Source organism: Rhipicephalus sanguineus, chromosome 3, assembly GCF_013339695.2.
Source record: "Rhipicephalus sanguineus isolate Rsan-2018 chromosome 3, BIME_Rsan_1.4, whole genome shotgun sequence".
Taxonomy (NCBI): domain Eukaryota; kingdom Metazoa; phylum Arthropoda; class Arachnida; order Ixodida; family Ixodidae; genus Rhipicephalus; species Rhipicephalus sanguineus.
The window spans coordinates 10,536,366-10,562,961 of NC_051178.1; the positions used below are offsets into that span (position 1 = coordinate 10,536,366).

The 26,596-nt window shown below is 46.1% G+C and overlaps 1 protein-coding gene across 1 annotated transcript in view; it reads left to right on the forward strand.

The window, feature by feature from the left end:
• Nucleotides 1-26,596, forward strand: part of LOC119384790 (transformation/transcription domain-associated protein-like) — a 946,434-nt gene that overhangs the window by 819,484 nt on the left and 100,354 nt on the right. Inside the window, 2 exon segments of the mRNA XM_049413130.1 lie at nucleotides 21,101-21,408; nucleotides 26,114-26,203. Coding sequence (XP_049269087.1) covers nucleotides 21,101-21,408; nucleotides 26,114-26,203 — 398 coding nt within the window.

Below are 26,596 nucleotides of genomic sequence, written 5' to 3' on the forward strand. Positions count from 1 at the left end.
GGAACCATGTGCACGCCTGTGCTTTGAAGCGAGCATGCCTCGCCTCGATGCTTGCTCCGGGATAGCATCGTCTGCTGTTCGCGTTGCGAGGTCACAGCTGTCCACAATCCCGCAACTTAGTGACACATTCGCACTCGCTCTGTGTTTACGGGTCAACATCGACGATCACTTAGAGTATAATTATGCTTTAGTTTGGAAGCTGCAAGCGGAACCTGAATTCTCAGATTACGAAAGTGCACCATGCTCGTCGCGAACATCGCAGATGCGCGTTTATGACCGACTGACTCGTGGGACCTGTGGTTAGATGTTCTGCTTATGAGCACTTCAGACCTCGTGACGAAGACCATTGCAGGACGACTCTTTGTACTCGCAATTGAGCAAGACGCACTTCGAAACATCGGGCACCACAGCCACGTACACAGCGACTGAGCTTATTGCTCGGACTCATGGCTTGGCCTAACTCCGTGAGCGGCGATGTACGAGACTCATTCGAACTTTGCAGGCTATAACATCGCGCTAGCGGACATAGCGAACACGCGAGAAGCTGCAATGTGCTTCGTTGCAAGCAACAAATCGCATCGCCCGGCATTTTGCACATCGGCAGTGGACCCCCCAACCAAGCTCATCGCACAGTGTCCGTTCAAAGCACCGGTGGAAGCGGCTAGCAGTTTCGCATGTCGGCGCCCCAAAAGGCAACACCAAGCATGCTGCATGCTGATTTTTCGTCGTTCTAATTATTTTTTGTTGTTTTAAACTGTTATATTTATTTTCCAGAAGTTCGAAAACTTCGAAAAGTAAAATTCTGGTGCGAATCGAATGGAAGTGCAAACACTATTAGAAAAATATTCAAAAGTTCAAATATTTGCACACCCCTACTTCGAATATATTGTTACACGTAGAGTTGCAGTATTTACAGTATATTTGCAATACGTAAGAGGTGTAGCATTGACGCGCCATGACAAGTGCAACACCATCGATCCAAGCCCGAGACACTTCAACTTCGTCTTCGGCTGGTAGTGTCCTCTAGTCTACAGTGGCACAAACACCTATGTGACATTAACTCCCGGCGGCAGAAGCACCGTCTCGGTGCATCAGGTCGGTGTACGTGATGTAGTCGGGAAACGTACACAGTCTCATTAGCTGGTGAAGGGGACAAAGTGTTGGGGGTCAGTGGCGAGATCTCGTATGTGACTTCGGTTACTTGGCGAAGAACTCTGTAAGGCTCAACATAGCACGGCAGCAGTTTTTCACTCAGGCCAACGCGACATGAAGGCAGCCAAAGCAAGACCAGGGAGCCAGGGCTGAAACGCACATCCCGGTGGTGGCTGCCGTACAGGCGCTTTTGGTCGGCCTGAGGAGCCAGGAGTCGATCACAGGCAACGCGACGTGGCGTCGCCGCATGAACGATAGTGTCGTGAGTGTAGAATGTGGTTGAGTTTGCCTCTGAAGGAAGTAGCGAGTCGAGAGGCAAGAGCGGGTCGTGGCTATAGAGCAGATAGAACGGAGAATAACCAGTAACGTCGTGACGCGACGAATTATAGGCAAACGTCACGAACGGTAAGGTGCAGTCTCAATCTCGGTGATCCTCAGACATGGATAACATGTCCGTTAGTGTACGGTTCAAGCGCTCAGTAAGTCCGTTTGTCTAAGGATGGTAAGCGGTGCTGAACTGTAGGACGTTGCACAAAAGTGGAGAAGGTCGTCGACAACTTTCGAAAGGAAACAGCGACCTCGATCAGTCAGCTGTTGACAAGGAGCACCGTGGTGTAAGATGACTTGATGGAGGAGCAAGTCAGCGACATCGGTTGCACAGCTGGTAGGTATAACGTGTGCATCGTGTGGCATAATCAGTCGCTACGGCCACCCACTTCTTACCCGCGGATGACGTCGGGAAAGGGCCAGGGAGGTCCTGGTTGACACGGAAGAATGGTTTGCTGGGGACCAGCCATTAAAATGTCACTAATCCCGTTAATGGGGATGGCAATCGCCGGGCAGATTCCAAGGGCGGACGTATCCCCCCCCCCCTTCAAGAAACGCACCACAAAAGCGTGGACAATTTATAGTTGATCCTTTTAGTGCACCAGCGAACGCCGGTTGTGGTCCAAAAACCGAGTCAGAGCCGAGAATCGATAACACAAACGAAATATATTCTCCGTTAAGGCAGTACAAAGATCACAAACACATGCTCACTTGGCTGGTACCAGTGAAAACTTCACAATATAACTCGGATGGTGTTAACACAACAGGAACTAAACGAACAGATCACGCGCTAAAAATGCAATCTCATGCATTACAACTTATTCAAGAACAGTTAAAGTCCTGAATATTCAACAGCATATCCAGTCCATAATTCTTGGACAGTACTTGAATGCTTCTCTTCCAGGAAACACTCACGCAAACTCCAGCGTTGATCGTCGTAGTTCCCGCCGTCGTCGTAACTTGTCAGGGCTCACACGGCGTCATCATCCGATTCTTCCAGATCAACGATCGACTGACCGCACAACATCAAAAACACGTCGTCTTTGGCTGACAGAACCACACTCAGCATAACTTCACCATCTCCTGATCGACTGACTGACTCCCTGACTGGTCGTCGATGCATGCTTTTATCCCTTCTCCCCCAGGTGCCAGAAGCGTCGGGAGGGTTCTTCGGCGTGCAGCACAGCCAAGGCTACGAAAAGTGTAAGACCTTTCCCGTCCATTTCACCCGCGGCGGCATCACTCGTCGTCGCATAAGGCTTCCCTTCGAGATGGTCTTCGAGATGGTTGTAGGCTTTGCCAGGCGGTTGATCTGGCTGTCTGCGTCTGGCTCGAGTGGGTGAGGGGGGAGCGCCGCGCCGGCGTCTTTTAATACTTGTTTTTTCGTTGTTTGCTCTTCTTGGGCGAGCGGCTGTCGCTGTGCTATTCCGCTGCCGTTTGAAAGTGGCCGTGCGCGCGCTTTATTGATGTGCTCGTTTGTGACAGTCTGGAGTACACGCCCATTGGTGCAGGCATTGTGCGCATCTGCCTGGAGCAAATTCTGCGGGCTTCTAAAGTTGTATTCAACTACACAGTATATTCTAGTACATTGTATCGTAGTTGAGCTGAAATGAGCCTGTGCGGACACTGCTAGAGTGACCTAGAATAGGGGGAGTGTCCAAAGCGCCGGCTCCCGCGTGGGCCTTTTGCGGTGAACTCCCGCGCCGCGCCGCTGCTGCGCCAGACCCGTGGGCTTTCCTCGCTCGGGAAGCGCGCGGAAAGCGAGGGGCGTCTGCTACGCGCTGTAGTTTTTTGCACCGAGTTTCCACACAGGACACTTGAAATCTACTTAACCTTTACAACGCAGTGCGGAATGGAGCTTATCCATCATTAAGCGTTGCGTTAGTGCTGGGGCAACAAGAGAAGGCAGAAAATAATGTGTAAAGCGGCATCAGCGTGGCCTAGTTCCTGTCACAGAGTTCGAGAACGTTGGTGCATGCGTAAAGACGAGCAAAACGAACACGCACAAGCAAAGAACGAAAAAAAAAAAAACTTATTCGCACGAATAATCAGGCAATAGCATCACGCATGCAAGAATTAAGAGTAATAAAAAAGTCAATTACACGCGCAGTCAGCTGAAATACTCAACGCGCAGTTGACCGCTTCACACTACGAGCTTTTTACTCATGGGCGCCAGTGGTTTGCTAGCCATATGCACACCGGTACCCTCCACTAGCACTTTATTATTTACAGAGCACACCGGGAAGACGAAAAGGAAACAAAAAAAAAAAAGAGTAGAGGCGGCCATACAACCGCAATGCTGTTGGCTTATTTATGCTTCTGAGCTAGCGTACAACAAGGCTCACCGTGCGCGAACATTTGAAAGGAAAGCAATGCCAGTTAAACTAACATTATTCCACAAGTTTATGCATAAAAGGCGTAATATAGAAAATGCTTTACAAATATCCCCCCAGATATCATGAAATAAAGTTACATATACTTGCTGTACAAGTTAAATTGCTGCATGAACGAAAATACTGTAAGAAATTGTCAAATAGAAGTGTAATATCTCAATCATTTCAGAAAATTCTTAAAATGCAGAGATCCCTTATGAACCTAGCCTTACAAAATACAACATTCACGATAATATATATATATATATATATATATATATATATATATCAGTGGCGTAGCCAGGAATTTTGTTCGGGGGGGGCTCACGTTGCAGCGCGACCTCCTCATTGAATTTTTAGAACGACTAAGTATATGAATAACATTTATTTATTTATTTATTTATTTAGTTATTTATTTATTTATTATATCATCAAAGGTCCCGTATGGGACTTTACATGAGGGGTGGCCGTCATAAAATGGCGGTATCGATGAAGGTGTATGTTAGGATGTGGTTGAGTCTGCTTCCTGGATGGCATTATTGAAGCGCGCAAAATCGCAGATGACTGCTGCTTCGTTCGGAAGGTCATTCCAGTCTCGGGCGGTGCGCAAAAAGAGGGACTGCTGAAATGAGGTGGTGTGGGCACGTGGCGGAATCACAGCATTTGGATGACTTGTGCGATGACCTCGATGGACCGGCTGGATGAGGTGGTTGTCACGCCGGGTTGAATAAAAGAATCTGTGAAAAAGGCAGATACGTGCAATACGACGACGAAGAGCGAGGGTAGAAAGATTTAACTGGGATTTGAGGGCGGAGACGCTCGAGTAGCGGGAGTAATCTGAAACAATGAATCTGGCTGCTCGGTTCTGTACTGACTCAAGTATTTCGATATGATTAGTTTGGTGGGGGTCAAAGACAGCAGATGCATACTCAAGTTTTGGCCTGACAATGGTTTTATAAGCGAGTAGTTTAACGGAAGGTGGTGCCATGGAAATGTTACGGCGTATGTACCCGAGAGCGCGGTTAGCGGAGTGAATTATGTGATTTATATGGTCGCCCCAACATAGGTCACTCGAAAGATGGACACCCAGGTATTTAATCGAGTCAGTAGCAGCTATATGACAGTTGTTGATTGTGTAAGTAGCCGGCGTGTGGTTTCGGCGACGATGGAAAGAAATTAGTAATGTTTTTTTTCGCATTAAGGGATATCAACCAGGTGGTACACCACTGCTGAATGCGTGAGACGTCATGCTGTAGAGAGGAGACATCGGTGGGGTTATTTATAGGGCGGTAGAAAACACAATCATCAGCAAAAAGACGGATGTTAGATTCAACGGAAAGCGGACTATCGTTAATGTATATTAGGAATAAAAGAGGCCCTAGGACGGTACCCTAGGGCACGCCGGACAAGACATGGGAGAGGTCGGAGGAGTGATCATTAACATGCACGAATTGTTTACGGTTTGTTAGGAATGCTTTAATCCAGTTAAAAACATGCCGATGTAGGTTTAGACGCGAGGTTTTTAGAAGGGGACGGGAGTGGGGTACCTTATCGAAGGCTTTTTCAAAATCTAAGAACAGTGTGCCAATTGGGATGTTACGGTCCATATGAAGGTGAATGTCGTGCAGGAATAATGTTAGTTGGGTGTCGCATGAGTGATCTTTACGAAAGGTTTGGGTGAAAGAAGTTTACGGATGATAAAAATGTAGCAACGTGAGAAAACATGACGTGTTCCATGATCTTTGAATAAACACTAGTGAGCGAGATTGGTCGGTAATTACCTGCAAATGAGCGGTCACCTTTCTTGAAGACCGGAATGACCTTCCCAACTTTCCAGTCTAATGGGACTTCACCTGTGTCGAGTGACTGCTGAAAAAAGATTGACAATATGGAACTGCATACTTGTTTAGTATTTTTCAAAATTTTGGCGTTTATGCCATCTATACCGCATGACGAAGAGTTCTTTAATTGGTTAATAACTTTTACAATTCCCTCTGAATTGAATTCAATCTGTGGCATTGGCGGAAAAGCAAAATGCGGAAAATCAGGAAGTTCGTTGTTAGGTTCGTTAGTAAAGACGGAACAAAATGCAGAGTTGACGGATGGAACGTCGCAATCGGCAACGGGGGATCCAGAAGTGTCACAAAGAGAGACTGTAGTTTTGTCGTCCGGTTTCATAATTTTCCAAAAGCGGCGTGGATATGTACATGTATTACCATGTACATACAATGTCACTGGTATTAACATTAACATGTATTACCAGTGACAGTTTGTATTAGATGCTGCAAATCACTTCTTGAATGCTGCCCTCTGTTAAGAACGAGTAAGAAATGTGTTTTTTTTTCGTAAAAATATTATGTTGGCATGCCCGCAAAATCTTTCCGGGAATAACTGTCATCAATCTTTTCAATATTTTTTTTTGTGTGTGTAACAGGTACGGCAAATATCACGTAAACTTCGGAACTGCATCAGTTTTGAACAGAAGAAGCGCCTGATAACAAAACAATGAAGTCCACAAAATAACCAGGACGAGATCAAATATTTTAATGCAGATTGTTTACGCCAAATGTTCATCTTTTTGCACAAATGATGCGGCCAGGGAAAAGTAAGAATGGGAAAGTACACCTCGAATACGGGAAAAACATGTCACCGGAAACAGTGCGCAGTATGCTTCCGCAAAACTTCACAAATGTACATTTAAATATGCAATCAATAAACGGAACTAAGCAATGTTCCCTATACATAATGCCCAACTGATATGTCCTTGGGCCAAGCTGCTGTCTCGGACGCACCATGTGGACAGAACTATAAAGGAAGAGCGCAGAAATAACGAAAGAAACTATTTCAAAACTGTTTTAAAAGTGCGAACCACTATTGTGCACTCAATATAAAAGGAAGGTTGCCGCTTCTAGTTCAGAAATCAATAAAGAACAAAAACGACAAATGAAAGTAACAAACAATGCTGCTGGTACGGCTTCCCAATAGTTGAATTTGTTTGGTAACGCCGCGTATGCCGACCTCTCAGTGAACAAGGTGAAGCTGTCGATTGGCTGGTAATGTCCACCTGATGCCCGTATTCTTATGTTTATATTATGTAACATGTGTTAACTGCTAAAAGGTACAAAATCCTCACGGCTTTAAAAGGTGGTGAACAATAATATTGCGTCAGAATTACGGGCTCATTGACCTGAACTCCGGAACAGCAGTGTCTTTTCCTTTCGTTAGCGATGATTTTTGTCCTGCTCGGTATCAAAGGACAACGTTGACCCGGCGAGGAAGCTTAGCGAAGCGGTCAATGACTTCCGACATGCTGATGTCGACATTTCTGTGGGCGTACAGAAGTGCCTGGCCAACCATGCGTTCCTCAGACATCGTGGAGCGCAAGTAGTTCTTAAGTACCCTCATGCTTGAAAACGTTCTCTCTGCGCTGGCAGTGGTCACTGGAAGGGTGACTAGAATCCGGAGTAGCTTGTACACATTCGGATAGAACCTGCTGTCGCAATGAGAGGGGGCATCGGTTCCTGTACTGGGGCACTGGCTTGCTGCTTTGTTCGCCCACTTTGTCCACCATAGTCGCAGTTCTCCAAAACCAGCCCTCGTTTCGACGTCATGCACAAAAACGGTCAGGAGATTTTCTGCTACTTTCTCCCGATCATCTTTTTTATTTATCAGATACTGCCGGCTGCCTTTTGGTAGCCATGGCAGGAGTGGGTACATCACATTGCAATATTACACATGGCACCATTTCAGTCGACAAACGAAAAAAAAACGAAAAAAAAACACATCAGAACAAAATCACATATGGCCAACGATAACAACACATACGGTCGAATGTGAGCTCAAGACGCGAACATGAAAAACAAGTCCAACACCATTTGCACTAATACACTGAGGTAGGACACCTGAACAATACAGGATCGTGATTGAACACCCGAAAGACGTATACGAACTATTGAACCAGACTTCAGAACATGAGTGAAGCGGTCAAAGGAACAAAATCAAACAATATGAACCGAAGGACGGCCTCCGCCCACAGAGCATACCGCGGAAGAAATGGTTACCCGCATACATTTCTAGCTGTAAAAAGAGAAAGAATGACAAGAGCTGCGTAAAACATCACAGATAATCTTGCACGGCATTTGTGAACGCATGAACTGATGATAGGCCGACTATGTCACATGGAAGCTCGTTCCATTCTGCTATCGTTCGAGGAAAAAACGAAAATTGATATGCATTTGTTTTAACTCGTGGCCTTACAATCGTCTTACTGTGCTTCCATCTCGTTGGCCTTGCGCTGTTATACTGCATATAATCAGTGAAGCCCATTCTAATGTTACCGTTTACAATATTGTAAAGCATTTGCAGTCGGTGCAGTTTCCTGCGTGATTCTAGAGATGGAAGTTCGCTTAAATGTCTAAGGTTAGTAATGGACACGTGCCTACCGTAAGCGTTGAAGATGAATCTTAGTGCTTTTTTTTGAACGCGTTCAATGCAATCGATATCACATTTGGTGTGCGGGTCCCAAACTACGTCTGCATATTCTAATAACGGTCGAACTAATGTCGTGTAGGCCACAAGCTTAGTTTTAGGAGTGCAATGCATCATGCGATTTCTGAGCATGTTAAGTTTTCTCAAAGCCTTGGAAACTATGTATTGCACATGACTACTCCAGCTTAGCGTAGAAGTGATATACAATCCCAAGTATTTAAATTGGTCTACCGAAGCTAGTGGAACATTACTGATGCTATAGGTATGTTCTAGCGGCTCCTTCTTGCGCGTAACTCTCATTTGAACACACTTGGAAACGTTTAGACGCATCTGCCACGTTGAGCACCAGTTGCTAATAGCTGCTAAGAAGTTGTTTAGTATGTGTTGATCTTTTTCTGACTGAATGTGCATGTATGCAACGCAGTCGTCTGCAAATAAGCGGCAACACACTGGAGAGTTAATCTGTAAATCATTAATATAAATTAAAAAGAGTAACGGGCCGAGCACCGATCCCTGGGGAACGCCTGAAAGAACAGATGCAAATTCCGAGTCCGAGTTGCCTATGTGAACAAACTGCCTACGCCGCGTAAGATAAGAGTCGAGCCACTGTACTATCTGAGGGTTGTCAAAAAGGCATCGGATCTTTAACATTAAATGTCGGTGTGACACACGGTCGAAGGCTTTTTCAAAATCAAGAAAAATCATGTCAATTTGTCCGCCTTTGTCAAGCATTACCATTAGATCATTTACAGTGTGAATAAGTTGCGTCGTGGTGGACAGACCGCGCCGAAAACCATGCTGATTACTTGAAAAATAATTGTTGTCCTCTAAGAAAGAACAGAGATGCTTAAATATGAAATGTTCCAAAACCTTGCTACAAGTGCACAGTAGCGAAACAGGTCTGTAGTTGATTACTTTATGTTTGTCACCAGTCTTATAAATAGGCACCACCTTTCCTGTTTTCCATTCTAAAGGTATTTCCGCTGTCCGTATACTTTCTTTAAATATTATGTTCAAATACTTCGCGCACCATTCAGCGTATCTGCGCAAAAACATATTTGGTATGCCATCTGGGCCGATAGATTTTTTTGTGTCTAATTCAAGTAGCGCCGAAAAAATGCCGCTTTCGTTTATTTCTATATCCGGGATAGCATAACTAGTGTTCGGATATGACGAGGGTTGAACGGTGGCGCGAGAAAACACAGACGAAAAGTAGTCATTAAATGCGTTGGCTATACAGTTACTGTCATCGGTGATAGTGTCATCAAGTTTCATTTTGCCAATAGCCTCATTCTTTTTCGTGAGGTGCAACCAGAACTTTGCTGGGTCACTTGCAAGAAAGTGATGCATTTTGACGTTAAAGAAATGGAACTTGGATAGCTTTATCTTTGTGCGCAATTCATCTCGCAGTAACTGTAGGGACACCGCCCCCCTGTTCACGGCCGAGCGATGTAATCGCTTGACACGGCGTTTCAACTGTAATATTTCGCGAGTGATCCAGGGATTTCGCCGACTACGCTTTTTTTGTCTAGTAGGGACATAATTGCTGATGCATTTATTCACAACAGCCTTGAAATGAATCCACAAGTCTTCGACAGTAGAATTTCCAGTATCATACATATGCTCAAAAATATCAAAATCTTCTTCCAGAAGGTCTAGTATACTCTCATCTTGAGCACAGTTAAAATCAGGGAATTTTTTAGTGACGTTTTCGCCCTTTATCCTCGGGACTTGCATACGACCATTAAAAAGGACGATGTCGTGATCTGATATCCCAGGCAAATACGACATGTCATAGCCTACAGCACTAATATTTTCCGAAACAAAAAAAAGATCAAGAACTGTGCTAGAAGTAGCTGCTACACGCGTAGGCTGATCCACAAGCTGCTTCAGACGAAACGAGAAGGCAATATCAAGCATCAACTCAGAGTGCTGACATGCTGACGAAACACACAGTAGGTCCCAGTTAATTTTGGGAAGGTTGAGATCACCGCACAAGATGACATTAGCATTGCTTTTACAGTGCTCATACATGAAATCATGCAGTTTTTCCAGAATTGAAAGGTCTGCATTTGGTGGTCTGTAAATTGCACCAACAAAAACACTGTATTCGCTCAGGCGAACACGAATCCATAACATTTCAACGTTGGTATTATGAGGTATCACTTTGTACTCAATGTTTTTCTTCAGCACAACTGCGACGCCACCGCCCCTTGCCCCCCGATCGTGGCGAATAACCTCATGCGACCTTGGCACGACGTCCTCATCAGAAACGTTATCGTGAAGCCACGTCTCAGTTATTACCGTCATGTCTGGGTTATACGCTAGAAGAAGGCCCTCCAGATCAGCAGATTTAGGTAATATGCTTCTTGCATTGACATTCATAATGCAAAACGTATTCCGGGCGGCGCATGGTGGCAGTGGCGTTGTGTCGTTTTTTTTAGATGCCCGATCATTACGCAGGGAAGAACCGTGTCATTCCAAGTGTAATGGAACCATCATGTTGCTTCCTTCATCCCATTTGAACAGTTTTGTGTTGATTTTTACTTTATCAAACGAAAGAGCAACCTTTTCACCTCTCTCTCTATTTTCCTTTGTAACTTCCCACAGTTTTTTCCGGATTGCCTGAACACGAGGGGAAAAATCTTCAGAAATACTGTAGTTGGTACCTTTAAGTTTCCTGCAATTTTTCAGTATTTTCGCCTTGTCTCTCCCGTCTACTAACTTGAAAATTACTGGACGGACCTTGCTCGGATTCGGCTTCCCCAGTCGGTGGATGCGTTCAATTTTAGCATCATGAACACCCAAGGCATCATGAAGTATTTTGTGAGTAACTTCTTCTAACGACTCGATTTGTTCTCCCCGAGGCTCCGTAATACCATATATAATAAGGTTGTTCCTTCTACTTCTATTCTCTAGATCGTCTACCTTCAACATTAGTTGATCAACCGTCTTCTGCAGGTCATCAACTCTAGATGTGTAATCGTACACAGTGGACGACAGGCTGTCTAGTTTCATTTCAATTGATGTCAGCTTTTGCGTTGTTTCGTTCAACTTCAAGCTACTAGTACTGATGGTCGTTTTAATTTCCTTCATATCCTTCATTAACGACCTGAGCATTTCTTCCGTGTTAGGACCCGGGTTTTCCTCTACGTCACCACAACAAGTCAACAAGTCAACAAAACAATGATATGCGGCAAGTATATTTGAAAGCAGTGACCGTGGGCACGGCAGAAGCAAAAGACACACGTTATTGCTTTTGTAGCAGTAAACTGAACGGTTGTCTCTCACCTGTACAAAGAACAAAAAGGGGTTTGATGAATGTACGTCCATCGTGCCTCCACCGTGCCCACTGGCCCAGTCAGCCGCGGCGACTGTTCTTATACCAGATGCACATGATGACGTCGACGAGGGTGGCGCCAGTAGTCTTCCGAATGGTGCAGTACAGATGCGCATGTCCAGATTAGCTGCATTATTCTTCTGTGTATCGATGTGCCAGTCGAAGATACGTTCCGTCGCATCCGGCCCAGTGCGGTTGACACGTGTGTCGCCTGACGAGGGAATCAAGGTGATGGCAAGCACGGTCTGTACAAAGAACAAAAAGGGGTTTGATGAATGTACGTCCATCGTGCCTCCACCGTGCCCACTGGCCCAGTCAGCCGCGGCGACTGTTCTTATACCAGATGCACATGATGACGTCGACGAGGGTGGCGCCAGTAGTCTTCCGAATGGTGCAGTACAGATGCGCATGTCCAGATTAGCTGCATTATTCTTCTGTGTATCGATGTGCCAGTCGAAGATACGTTCCGTCGCATCCGGCCCAGTGCGGTTGACACGTGTGTCGCCTGACGAGGGAATCAAGGTGATGGCAAGCACGGTCTGTACAAAGAACAAAAAGGGGTTTGATGAATGTACGTCCATCGTGCCTCCACCGTGCCCACTGCATTGGTGGTATTGCGGATGGTACAATTAATGAAAAGTCCTTTAGAAGTGCCATGTGCTTTTCGAACCGTTGGTTTAACTGGGCTAGTACCTGGTCCATGAACGGAATGAACAGGGCTCTGCGAAAATATTCTTCCGCGCTTTCGAATGCATTGTCCCCAAGGTTTTGCTTCCGGACACCGGCTCGACGGATGGTGATCTCCACATTCAGTTTTTCTGCCAATGCCTGCACTTTTGCAAATATTTTTGAGAAAGAAGCATTCGTGTTCTTGCGGTCACTTTCAGTTGTCTGCTGTACCACTTCTATGTCGTCAATGGCAGCGCTCATGTCGATACTCCTCGTCTGCAGCTTCTTTGACAGTGGCAAAGTCAGTGCTAACACGTGCTCCGTCACATGCAGGCTTACAAGGAACGCTGGTGAGAAGAGTGCCAACGTTAGACTGTTTGCCTGCACTAGACTTTCGCCATTTCCGTTAAACTTAATCTCCTCTAGTGCTGCGATCAACGGCTCAAAGAGGCTCACAAATGAAAGCACTGCATCGTGCTTCTCGGCTCAGCGCGTTTCGCATAGTCCCAAAAGGCGCCGCCTTGTAGACTCAGGGCAGCTCAAACTTATCATTTTCTGCAAAACGTGTGAGCGGCTAGAAGATTTACGGAAAAAGACTGACGTCGCTTTCAGAGTCCCAAAACAGTTTCGAATGTCTGTGATGGAGCATGCCACACACACAACTAGATTAAAGGCTCGTTCACAACGGCGACTATAGCAACGGTCGCGCGACTAAGTTAGTCGCAAAGCGACTGGTCGCAAACGGTCGCAAATGGCCGTTTTGGTCGCAAAGCGACTGCTTTGGCTCAGTCGCTCGCTGCTCAATTTTTCAGTCGCGCGACTGCAGTCGCAAACCTCTGAACCAATCAGATGCGCAGAAACAGGACGTCAGCCTATTTTACGGGGCAACGGCAATGCAAGCTGTATACGAGCAGACGTGAATTCTATATGGCGACGGTTATAAGTCGCACGCAGGTGTGAAAATCGGTCGCTTTGAGTCGCCTTTTTACTTCCAGTCGCAAACGGTCGCGCGACCATTCCTAGTCGCCGGTGTGAATGAGCCTTAAGGGAGTGACACGCGCAGTGAGTACATAGAGTGCGGCTTGATATTTCTCACGAACAGCAGCTTGAACACCATTCGTTTTGCCGGCCATCGAACTTGCAGCATCGTAGTCTTGACCACGGAGATGCTGCATGTTAATTCCCATTTCTATAAGGAGCCTTATGATGGTGTCTGCGAGGGCCCGGCCATTTGGTCGTGAATTGGCACAAAGCCTAAGAACACTTCTTCGATTCCGTTCGCATCCTTATTAAGGTACCTTGCACAAACAGTAAGCTGCTCGATACCAGCAACATCCGTCGTTTCATCAGTAAGTGCGGAAAAACAGCCTGTAGCGTTTACTTTTGCGACTAGGCTTTCCTTGATGATTGCAGCAGAGATTTCTATAATGAGGTTTTGCACATCTGGACTAAAATATGAGGCCTTATTTGGGCAACTTTCCAAATGCTTTTTTATATCTGTGTCGCCACAATCCGCGCGCATGCGAAGCAGCGCTCTGATGTTGCCTGTATTTGTAGAGGAGGCTGTGCTTGAATCCATGGGACCACTGTCTTTATGTCCACGGAGATCCACACCTTGCAGCCCGCAAAAGAGAACTGTCTCAACAATAGGCTGTAACTTCCTTCGGGTCTCTCCTATTTGAATTTGCCTGCCATGGTCCAGTTGATCAACAATACTAGGCACACATCCTGAGAAGGTTTGAAGAAAACTATCGGCTACCAGATGAGCGTCAGTGTGATATTTAGTGAATTCATGTGCACCGAAGACTTCAAGGGCGTGCTTCCACTTTTGAAATGGCTCGGATACGAGGGCCTTAGTGCGCGCATGTTGGCCCTTGCCAATCTCACTTCTGCTAAAAAGAACACACACTCGGCAAAACGCACCCTCTTGAAGCGCTGAGTAGCTAAGCCATCGGTGCCTGTCCAGACAAGCCACGTAAACCTTCGTTTCTGCTTAAAATCGTTCATAGACTTAAACATATAGCATGGCGGAGGAATACAAGGAGAAGCTAGCAGTTGATGTTTTGTGTCATCATCCACCTTTGAGCCATCTGTGTACAGCCCGATATCAAACTTGCTTCTGCTAACATTTTGAGGCTCAGAAAAAGATAAATAATAGAATAAATGATAATCAGACTGAAGCCCAATAAATCCCACCACCCGGGTGACGCCGCTGGTTGTTGGTGTATGAGAGCACGAAAAATTTCGGGGGGGGCTGAAGCCCCATAAGCCCCCCCCCCTGGCTACGCCCCTGATATATATATATATATATATATGTATATATATATATATATATATATATATATATATATATATATATATATATATATATATATATTATACATACAGACAGGTATTTAATGTTTCGGAGCCAGCTGTGGTCACTCATGCGTCGGTCTTATAGTTTCTATCTACAGGGATCGCTGAACGTCACTATGAAACGATCGCGAGAGATGCGTGTATTACTTCAAGCCTTCACCTTACGAGATGAAAACAGTTTCAAGCAACTCATTCTCAACTTCAGATATGTTCACGGTTCTCGGCGGTCACCGTTCGCCTGGTTCAGTGACTTTACAAAAAGATGTGGACGAGTAGTTACATAAAATACAATTGTTTCCGCAGCAATTGAGTGCGCGTCAACAGGGCACCCGACCGCAATTTCCCACTTTTTCGTGATGACCTCAACATAGCGTCCACCACAATTTCGGGCTGAAGCTCCGTAGTACTTAAACAGCGTGTCTGGTCATCTCTTGAGTAAATATAAAGAGATGACCAGTCGGGTAAAGCAAGCCTCTTTTGTCCCACAGACGCATGTAATCAGCTGCTCTGAGCTGAGAATCACGTTTGTTTTCGGGCGATCGCTTGTTACATGAAGTGAGGCATACACGATGTTGCACTGTTATCGTTTCATTTACTTTGGTTTGTCCTGTTCTTCTCTTTTTTTTTTTTTTTTTTGAGGGCTAATGCCTTAGATGCCTCATCAAACACAAAAATTGACTGTCGGCGTCCTGCGTCGCCAACACGAGTGATGCGTGAAAACATCACGCGATGACGTCACCATGACATCACAGATCGGCAAAACGTGTGACGTCACTATGACGTCAGTTAACGTGACATCTTATGATGACGCCAGCACATGACATGGTCGCTTTGCATTGCCTCCGTGATCGGTGGCCAATCACGGAGGCAATGTAAAAGCAGGCAAGGTGCAGAAAGCTTGCAATGCCTTCGATCCTGTGGGCACTCTGAAACCACGTTATGTGCAGAAAGCTTCGGGAGAGGGGCGAGGGAGGATCAATGCATCGACTGACAAAAAAAGACGGCTTTCGTTTTCGAGTCGTCTCAGGCGAATGGCAAGCATGTCAACTTAGTGATGCCATGACCTATCGGTCATGTTAGGCATACATACAATCATACCCTCCGTGCCAATTTTCGTGTATACCAAGTGAACGAGACGCGAGTTACGCGAGTAATTTTTTACTTTTGGTACCGCGGCCACGCTGACTGACACATTCGGCTTCGCATGAAATGGCTTGAAAAAGCAGAGTGCGGGAGGCAGCCTTGTAAAACAAATCGAATGCACGAAATAAAAGAAAGGATATGAAGGGTGCAAATGCGTTAGCATGAGCTAGCCATCTACTACGTGCATATCTGTTACGTTCTCCTGGTTATCTCCATTTTATTCTCTCCTGCACCAAGTTTACGTTCGTCATTCCACACGAAAGTAAATTAAGTGCCTTCACTCACGATGAAGTGCGCACAGAATGCGTTCCTCAAACAGCCGCGTAAGTGTAGACCATTGCGGTGACAAACCAGCTGAAAGGAAATATACAAAATCCCCGTTTCACAACGCGCAAACGGGTTCTCTGTGCGATGAGTCGCTGCAATATTATGTTGCAGTTACACAGTATTAAATATTCCCGAATTTCTGCAATTTTAGTTAATAGCGGCCAAAATATCAGGCGCGAAGCAGAAGCTCGCCGCTTTGACGCGGCTTCCACCGCTGAGAAAGCCCATGGGTCCGGCACAGCAGCACCGTGGCACCGAAGTTCACCGCAAAAGGCCCTTGCTCCTCCCATGTATTCGCGCGGCGCTTTGCACACTCCCCCTATTCTAGGTCACTCTAACACCGCCATTTTGGGATGGCGATGTCACTGCATCTGCCGCTGGTGGTCGGCTGTTGCTTATGCCGTGAACGTAGTTTCGGTTTTGTACTCAATCGACTCGATTACAAAACCTGCTTTTTGAATAATGTCTTGACGCTACAAAATCAGCCTGCGATATCAAATTCGTTGATATCGCCCTAAAAATGGTGAAATATCAAGTTGTCCTGGCTCGTGCCAGTGTTGCACATTACATCCAATGTATCACTATGTGACAGCTAACAGCGCACTTTCATTTTCATGCAGTGGACAGCACACACTGCCACTGGGTCTACGGGTTGCTGTGCGAAAGGAATTGTTTTGTTTTTTGCCATTTTTTGCCCTACATTTTAACGCAAAAGTGTTACTTGGACAGGTTTGTGAAAGCATGCACTTGTCCGGCATCTGTGAAAGCCGTGTGCTGAAGCACGTGTCATCTCACACCGGAACTGACACCAGGGACAACTACCCCAGGAACCATATGCAGCCACATAGTAGGAGAGTGGAATACCCTTGTAAGATCTCCCGACTTGACGGGAATGTGCCCTTGTGCGCCACATCAATTGTCCTTCGACTTCTGTGGAGGCAGTGTTGCAGCAGCTTGCATAGTGACATTGCAACACATAGCTGCAGCGAGTCAGACACCAACGTTGTTTTAGGTTTAGCATTGACATCGGCAGAAGATTCGTCAATGTTCAATAAGGTGTTGTGCTGGGCCAGTTGGTGCAACATATTGTAGATTGTATGAGCGAAAACAACAAGAATAGAAGGAAAGAACGTGTCAGGACAGACGCTCAACTTACAACTGCAGTTTATTGGAAATTTTTCTCACACGAGAGCACAGAATTGCGCATGTGCAACCACATTATCATCAGAAAGACAAGGCCAACAGGAAGGTTACTTATCCGAACTGACATGTGCCACGCTTTGACTATTTAGAAAGCCTATTTCCCTATCATTCAACGTTGTGATTTATAGTACCTCGATGACGAAATAGAAGAGTACATATAAAGTGCTGTCGACACCACTTTGGTTGTACTAAATCATGTAAATAAACACAATTTGGCTTCTGCATTTCCTTATTCATTATAACACAACTCACCACTTTGCAGCTACCCTTTGTAACACAAACCTAGCCGAAAGAAATGCTTTCATGTTCCTATCTCATAAGAATATGCTTCGGGATCCTCTGCAGTTTTTTCTGTAATTTCACTTGAAAGTATTTGAATTTCACTTGAAAGTATTGTTAGAGACGTGTAGGAACATTGCACTTACCAGCCTCCTTCATAAAATTATCTGGTCTCATCATACATCTAGACTACCGCTTATTCATGCGCATCGTATATCCCGTCGCCTTCACAACCATCGAAGTTTGCAACGTCTGTTCGGACGAACGAAGGCTTTCAATTCATCGGCTTTGCCCCGTGCCATAAATCATTGGAATAATCTTCCAGATAATGTGGTGGACTTACGCGACCCTGACGACTTCAAGCGAGGACTTCACGTTATGTTTTCGTAACTTTTTTCTTTTTTTTTCTTTCTTCCTTCTTTGTGCTTTTTCTTTCCACGTACATACGACATTGTTTAATGATGTTTGCATTGCGCAAAATGTGTCGCTCTTCTTTGTTTAAACATTTGCTTACTCAAGTGTGGTTTTGTTTCCAGATGCAAGAATATTATTGCGCATTTCCTGTCGTTTCCAGCCAAATCACTACTAATACGAAACGTTCAGTGTCACTTACCTGTTTTTGATCTACTAACACATGCTCCAAACTGTTCGGATTATGATGTAAGACCCCCCTCACATAATGTTCCAATGGGAACCTGTGATGTACTTGAATAAATAAAAAAATAAATAAAATTTAAGAACTATTCGCAAAAATATTCTATTAGATTCGCACTCAAATTTTAGTATTTGAATTCACTTCACACCAAAATTATGCTATTCCCACAGCTCTACTTTTTAATCCACTTTCGCCGCAGTAGACGGGTGCTTGCAGAAAAGTGTACTAGAATTTTGAAGGGGCTATTAGTACTAGTTGTCACGAGACACAGCACATTTTGTTCCTTAATTACTCATGCATGTACACACCATGTAATTAGGAGTACAAGTACGATCGCTGACATCTAAAAAAAATTACTGGCAATCATTTAGAGCTGTATGTGATGTTTCTGCAGTCCTGAGAAACTGTAAACAAAAACATGCACCAGTTTCTTTTCGTTTTTTTTTTTTTTTGTCACTGCCACTCACTTCTGCTTTACGAATCTCCTGAATATCGAGGTCGCCAGGTTGGCAGCGCCACATTAGCATTTACAGCACCTGTCAAATGATTTGACAGGCGCTGCAAATGCTAACGTGGATCCCTAAGCATATTCTTATGAGATGGGAACATGAAAGCATTTCTTTCGGCTAGGTTACAAAGCGGTGCTGCAAAGTGGTGAGTTGTGTTATAATGAATAAGGAAATGCGGAAGCCGACAAAAAATCACTGTGCAAGGTTGGCTGATGTTGACTTGTTTGAACATATGTTTGTTTTCTTTTCTAAAAGTAAGCCTTCTTTCTTATACTGCTCAAACTTTGGGATTTCGTGCTCCAAAAATTGCTCAAATCTTATTTCGGCTGTTTCACCTATGTATGTGCTTCGGTCGATAGTGTTGCTCTGGTTATGCCGCATTGACGCTACGCCTTGTACCTATTGTAAATATACCATAAATATACAGTAGAACCTCGTTGATATGTTTCAGAAAAAAACGCGGAAAATAAATGTACAATTCGGGAAAACATACAATCCGAATCGAGTAAAAATTGAGGCTGACAAGCCCATATTGTGGTGCAAGGGCAAAAAACATTTATTTCTCAAAAAACATGGAGGGACTCTTCGATTTTCGAACTCCTGGCATCTCGCCGGCAGCCAGAGGTCAGCCAGCTAGCTCCGGTCCTGACCGGAAATAACGTCATGGTCACGTGTGTTGAAATCCCGAGACAACCCGAATATTGCAAAATCGAACTCTGGGACAACCAGCGTAAATGTAAAGAAACGCTACCGCCGTGTCAGCAGACGAAATTTTGCGCCGCATGAGCGTCGGCTCTTTCTGCATTGCCGCTTGGAAATATGGGGCTAGGTTTGCCGAAGAGCGGAAGTGATATTATAGAGCATACGCATTTGGGATACGATCACATACGTTCACAAGATCACATGCGACTCGCCCCGTCCGTGAAGAAAACTCCCGCCCCACTAAAGGCTTAACAAGCTCAACTCTTCGCAGTGCACGTAACAATCGCGGTACAACACGATATGCGAAATCTCGCGAAAGTGATAAGCGTTCCCGAAAGCGACAGCTGTTCGCCGCTATTGCATACTACGTCGCGCACTCGCGCTGATCAGTTTGCATTCTGTCTTAACTTGAGACATGCACTGGTATGTTTGCCGCCACTCGTAATCGCACCACCTTGCACAACGGAACAGGCTTTAAAATATAACGCCCGGCGTAATGCCAACCTCAGAGGTGTAATGGCAACCGAAGGAGAAGTCCCCAAGCGCCCGCATTACAATCTGTCGAGTCCTCACAAAGATGACGGCGAGCACGCATCGTCTCGTTTTGGCGTCACTGAGCCAGAAACCTCCCAGATATCTTCGAGAACAAATTTTTTCTGGCAGCTTCTGACGACCCGCTGGTAGGCAGAATTGCCCAGGCAGAGAAAAACAAACGCCAACTGGAATTGCACCGGGCGGAGCAACCCGAAAACGAACACGCTCCGGGAGAAAAGTGTGGGGGAAATTATTGGCCATATTCACTGGGCACAATGGCGGCATTGCTATGGTTACGTGTCGCGGGGTGTTGTGCAGCAGCGGTGGCATGCGCGTTTCCGTAGCTCTTGTACTGAACCATGGCTGACTGGAGGAGCAAACCGAGAAAGCGCAGAGGGAGGAAAGGCACTACGGAGAAGCCGCCGTCGCCGTGCAGCGGCTGTCTGCCACTTCGCGCTTCACAAGTACACGAGAGGGCCCTTTTTGCACACCTAAATGAGAGTTTCTGAGTGCAAAACATATCATACGACCGCATTTTTCCGCGGTGCTGAACGTTTTTGCCGAATAATCGCATATTCTGAGAACGTATTAACCGGAACGTATTACACACGGCTGTATTGGGTTATTTTAAATTTTCGCGATTTCGAGCGTAGGAGCCAGGAAATCGTACTAAGCGGGAACGTGTCAACGAGGTTCTACTGTACTCGTAACCACATAATTTGAAAGTTGAACCAGTACCGGGTTGCATCATTGGTAATGGTGGGCTCATTAAGCTTTTTTTCTTGTGCATATTATTTTTAATCATTGTTATTTATTTATTTTTTTCAGAAGAACACTACAGTGCTAGGGTTGGCAATCATTTACTTGAAGCTACGTGAAAAACTGCAGTAGGTGAAAAAGAAGGCTTGATAGACAAATGCCTTCTTTTCCTCCATGTGTCATAATAAAAAGAGCTTCTCTTTGATAGCACTTTTCAGCCAGTAAAATATGTCCTTGCTTTGTTGCTTGGATGGGAGCGTTGAACTCTGTCTGTCCCATGCAGATGGTGTGGTTTCGGGAGAACTGGTATGAGGAGGTTCTGCGGCAGCTGCGCCAGGGGCTGGCCAAGTGCTACGCGGTGGCCTTTGAGAACCGGGGTGGGGTGGCAGATGCTACCGTGACACCACACACCCTCAACTTCCTCAAGAAGCTGGTGTCCACCTTTGGGGTGGGCATTGAGAATGTCTCCTCGGTGACAACCACCTTCTCGAGTGCCGCCTCCGAGTCGTTGGCTCGCCGTGCACAGGCCACGGCTCAGGATCCCGTCTTTCAGAAGATGAAGGGGCAATTCACTACTGACTTTGACTTTGGGTGAGTGGCAGCAAGGGTCTGCTTACAGAGGAAGGTCCCTTCATAACGGCCCAAACAAATTACAAGAGATATCGCTTCAGAGTTCTTAGTGTTTACTCTGCAGCCACATGCCCAGCACCCTGATCAGTGGTTTCTCTTGTACAGTAAAAGCTCGTTCATTCGGATTTCTAGGGACCGGAAAAAATGTCCGAATTAACCGAATGTCCGAATTATCGAATGGTCGAAATAAACACAATAAATGCAAGAGTTTTTTCAACATACCTTTACTTTACAAGGTAATCGCGGATGCATCTCTGTTTTCGAGCATAAATTCGCGCGGACACAATTTTTCTGAGCCCTTCAAGGTGCTCAGCAGCTCGCATGCTGTCTGCAGTGCCAAAACAAAATTCTTTGAGGACGACGAGGGCCTCCGCGGCTTCCTTCACAGTACGAGGGGGCCTGTGTGGCTCATAGTGTGGCTGCTCCTCTTCAGGCTCTTCGTTCTCGGATTCCTCGCCATGCATCACTTCCTTGACGATTTGCTCATCAGTCAGAGAGCCGGCAGTGGCAATGCCATCAATGCCGATATAATCGTCGAGTGTCACTGCATCAGGCATAACACTTCCGAAATCCTGCCCGTCGTCGGCACCGTCGTTCGGCGACACTTCGGCCACTGCGCCATCGCTGGAGTCAGGTACAACAAAGCCACTGTGCCTGAAACAGTTGCCAATGGCGTGCACAGGCGTGCTCTGCCACACATACGCGAAGAATGCTAACTGCGCTCAGCAGACTCACGTCGTATTGTTTGCCGACGTCATTTCACAGGAGCTACTTCTTGTCGGGAGAGCCCATTTTTCAGGGCGCGCAAAATTTCTACTTTGGTGGTGAAGTCCTTGGCCTCGTACTTGGGCTGCTTCGCCGGCGTTGCCATCGGCGGAGAGTGCGTTCACACGAGAAGTCAGCACAAAAGCACCAGCAACGATCAAGCTAAAGGAGGCGTACTGAATCGTTCCTCGATAAAACGGCGTTCAACGATGCAGCACACCAACGGGAACAAAGCAACAAAAATGACACCGCGCCATAACCACACGCTATCACACGCGAAGAAAAGGCGTTCAACCAGTCTCAAGTCAAGCCAAGCCGATAATTGATGTCCATGGCGATGCAGCGTTTGAGCTTCACCTTTGTTCCGAATGGTTCTTTTTTCGTTTTCGAGCCTCGCCAGCGGCCCGAAAGTCGCCGAATTATCCGATTTGCGGTCAAATCTGTCCGAAATAATGAGCGCCCGGTCTCATAGAGCGATGCATATATTTACAGGGACCAGATGACGTGTCCGAATTAACCGATTTTCCGAATTAACGAGAGTCGAATTAACGGGCTTTTACTGTACTATGAAGCTTCCATTGAGGTGTGCCTGAAGTTTTCGTGATGGGTCTGTGGGGACTGCCTGGTTACTTCAGCCTCACCATACACATAAGATTTCAGATTTCTTTGGGGAGCGTTGTAGTCCTCGTTGGCTGACATATTCTTGGCTGATGTGAGCTGCTGTTTGCAGATGCTCTTACTTTTCAGCGAGTGATCCTGTTGTGGTCCAGAGTGTCATGCCGTCTGCGTAGAAGGCATGGCGGAGGCTCCCTACTTCCTGCAGTTTTCTTGCAAGGCCGATCATGGCGATGTTGAAGAGTCTGGGTGAGACTACAGGTGGCTGCGATGGCCACTCTCATTTTGTGCTCACCTATAGGTTCATCCATTGTTGGGTTCGGTTGTCCCGCACATGGCTCTGTGGGAGCAGGATCTCCATAGCACTTGGTCTTGATGGCGTCACCAAGGCCTTGTAGGCTACCTGGGTAGGTGTATACAGTTGAACCCCGCTTCAACGAAATTGATGGTGCGCGAAAAAAATTTCGTTGAAGCGAACATTTCATTGTAGTGAAATCGCAAAAAAATATAGCTGACCTGAGCTAGTAGAACAGAGAAATTTTTATTTCCAAAATTCAAAAAGTGTCAGCTGCTTCCTTTGTTTCCCTGAAGCGAACATTTCATTGTAGTGAAATCGCAAAAAAATATAGCTGACCTGAGCTAGTAGAACAGAGAAATTTTTATTTCCAAAATTCAAAAAGTGTCAGCTGCTTCCTTTGTTTCCCCAGCAGCGTCATGACGCAATTTTCACATATAAATAGTGACGCCATGTTGAAAAGCACGCTGGAATAATGGCTTTCGCGAACGAACCAAACGGGGGCACGAGTGCGCAACACGAACTGCACAGTTGCACTAATACGCTAACACTAGCTATTCGCCGACACCAAGGTATCCAACAACGCCGAGATGCAGGCGTGCTATCGCGGAGTGATGACTTACGCCTTATTCTATGTTATTCTTGTCATCCACCACTCGCAACTGGCTGATCCCGTTGATAACGCGGACGAATTGTTGCTCTGACCACTGGCCGCACCGGCCAAGTGCGAAAGGCTGGCATAGAAAAAGGCATCGTTCCGTGATTGCACCCCAGGCTGCAGCGTGGACAAACAGAGCTTCGGCTTCGGATTGTCTGAGACTAAGAAGCAACACAAGCCAGTTGTGAAAGCAGGGCAGTCTCATTGCCATCGCTATTAAGCAATGGCGGCCCCCATGCTCAGTCAACAGCAGTGGTTTCTGGTGGTGCCAACACGCAATTTAGACTTTGTGGACGTATTTTTATGTTATAAAATGCACCAAAATGTTCAAGATAGTCTTTATTGCATGGCTAATTAAATTTTTGAGCCCAGAATTGCATCGTCCAATTTCGATGAAGCGGAATGGCAGATGAAAACGTGTTTGTTGTGGCGAGCGTATTTATGCATTGACTCCTATGGACTGCTGACGGGAAACCGAGAATTTTTCATGGTACCGGAAATTTCGTTGAAGTGGCATTTGTGTAGCGGGGTTCAACTGTAGTAACCACTCCAGGGCCATGTGTCCCTCTCCTTTGTTCTTGGTGGGGTCCAGGATGGCTTTCAGTATGTGCCGTGTCTTGGCTGTACCAAGGGCTGTCAAGAGAGTTGCAGAGTTTATACAAGTTCGCCGAGGCTGTTTGCATGGCACATTCTTCTGCATCCACTGTTATTTTCGCTATGCCTGTCCTCAGTTTCCTGTTGTTCATCTGCGTTGTCCAGTGGGGGATCAGCCCCCATTTGGCACCCCACAAATGTGGTAAATGGGCACCCACCTCCAGGGTCTCGGTCGTTCTGGCTATCTCTTTTGTGTGGTGTTCTTTGGATCGACAAAGTTTGTTGCACCAGTCTTCCAAGTTTGTGATTGCGTCTTCGTCCTGTTCTTCGGTTTCCTTCATTTCTCGCCAGTCAGTTAATTTGGCTGTGCCGATGTGCTCATTCAGGAGCCACGGTTGTGGCTATTTCACGTAAAGAAACAACAACCCTTTAACCCTTCCCTTGTTTCTTTGCGCGAAATAGCCTCAACCGTGGCTTCTGAGTGAACATGAACCGACTAGCCCAACGTGTGCCGATCTGCCTGCGTAGGCGTCTGGCCTGTAGTGTTATGGTCAGTATGTAGTGATAGCTGCCCTTGTTTTCGAGTGTTTCGGCTCGTGTAGTTTTTGTGATGAAAGCGAGGTCGAGTGTGTTGTCGCGTGTTACGCTGTTTCCCTTCCTCGTCGGTGTTGTTACAAATGACATGTTAATCTTGAGCAATCACACATACCAGTCACTATGTTAAAGGTTTTGATGTAGCGCTTCAAACCTTGAGCACTGTACATATGACAATTTCAGGCCCTGCTTCGATGTGCCGCTGATTGGCTCAGCAGTGACTGGCATCAAGCAGCTAGTTCAAAGTGGACTTGTACAAATTAATAATCACTAATAGAGGTGCGCACGGGCCTGGGCCCGCCCGAAGGCCCGGGTCCGGCCCGGCCCGTGAGCCGGGCTCAGGCAGCCCAGCGTAAATTTAGTCAGGCCCAGACCGGGCTCGTGCTGGCAGGCATAAGTCATTGGGCGGGCCGTCCTTGTTCATTTGTGTGCTTTCTTTTGAGGGTAGAAGTACTTTTTCATGAAAAAAAATATTTGTTTTGTCATTATTTCTGAGTTGCCATATATGGGTTAATTAGCTAAAATTCACTAAGGGCTGAGGGAACAGCACAGACATGTACTAGAAGTCAAAGAATTGGCAAACGTTTCGTAAATGTTTTGTTTTTCAAGTATACATATTGAAAATAAAAGAAAAATGGGGAGAGGAGGGCACTTATCTCGAGTCATGTACAATGTATCAATAATTTTTGGGGTGTCATGTACCGTGACCACGATATGAATATGAGGCACGTACTTTGTTATCTTGTTTTTTGTTCACTCATGTTCTGCGTAGCTGCCTGCAAGAAAACATAACTTGATATTTCTGTTCTCTTAATAAATACATTTTCATTTTTCTGTTGCCTTGCCATGTGCTTTATTGCATTGTTGATCGAGTTGGGCCGGGCCTGGGCGGCCCGCCCTCTATACATCATCGGGCCGGGCTGGCCCGCCTCCAGCAAGCATCGGGCCTGGGCCGGGCCGGGTCGTGAAATTGCAGCCTGTGCACATCTCTAATCACTAAAACATGGCTGAATGTGTTGTGAGCATTAAGGGATGTCAGCTACTTGACACATCTGATTTGAAGTTGCCAGCATGTTACTGGGGATCTGCAGAGAGCCACTGCACATCTCATTGATGTGGGATCGCCGACATCTGGTATGTTGCAGTGCACCAGGAGCAATGAAGCTGCACAACCTGATCAACAAGCTGAAGAAGTGGATCAAGATCCTGGAAGCCAAGACAAAGCTGTTGCCCAAGTGAGTGGGATGCTTTATGTATTGGCTCGTTTGGCTGTCCTGTTTGGCTCTGGCATCACCTCTCATTTGGCTTCTCCATGGCTGTGTTGCAATGCTGGACAGCATCGTAGGTGTCAGAGTTCTTCAGTCATACGAGTTGCGAAACTCCCCATGGGATCCATGCATGAAAATCTGTTTAGCAACTTGCGAGAGGCGCTTGCAAAAGGGGCGCGACGGCGTTTTAGTGTTTTGTATTGCCGCTCCCAGATGGCGCGACAATCTGCTAACTCCTGCAGAATTGGCCAATGGCATGTCCGGGTTTCGGAACGCAGTTTCGCAACTGGTATGATTGAAAAACTCTGGTAGGTCTTAGTCTAAGACAGTATCAAGCTGCAGTCATCCAAGTAATGTAGT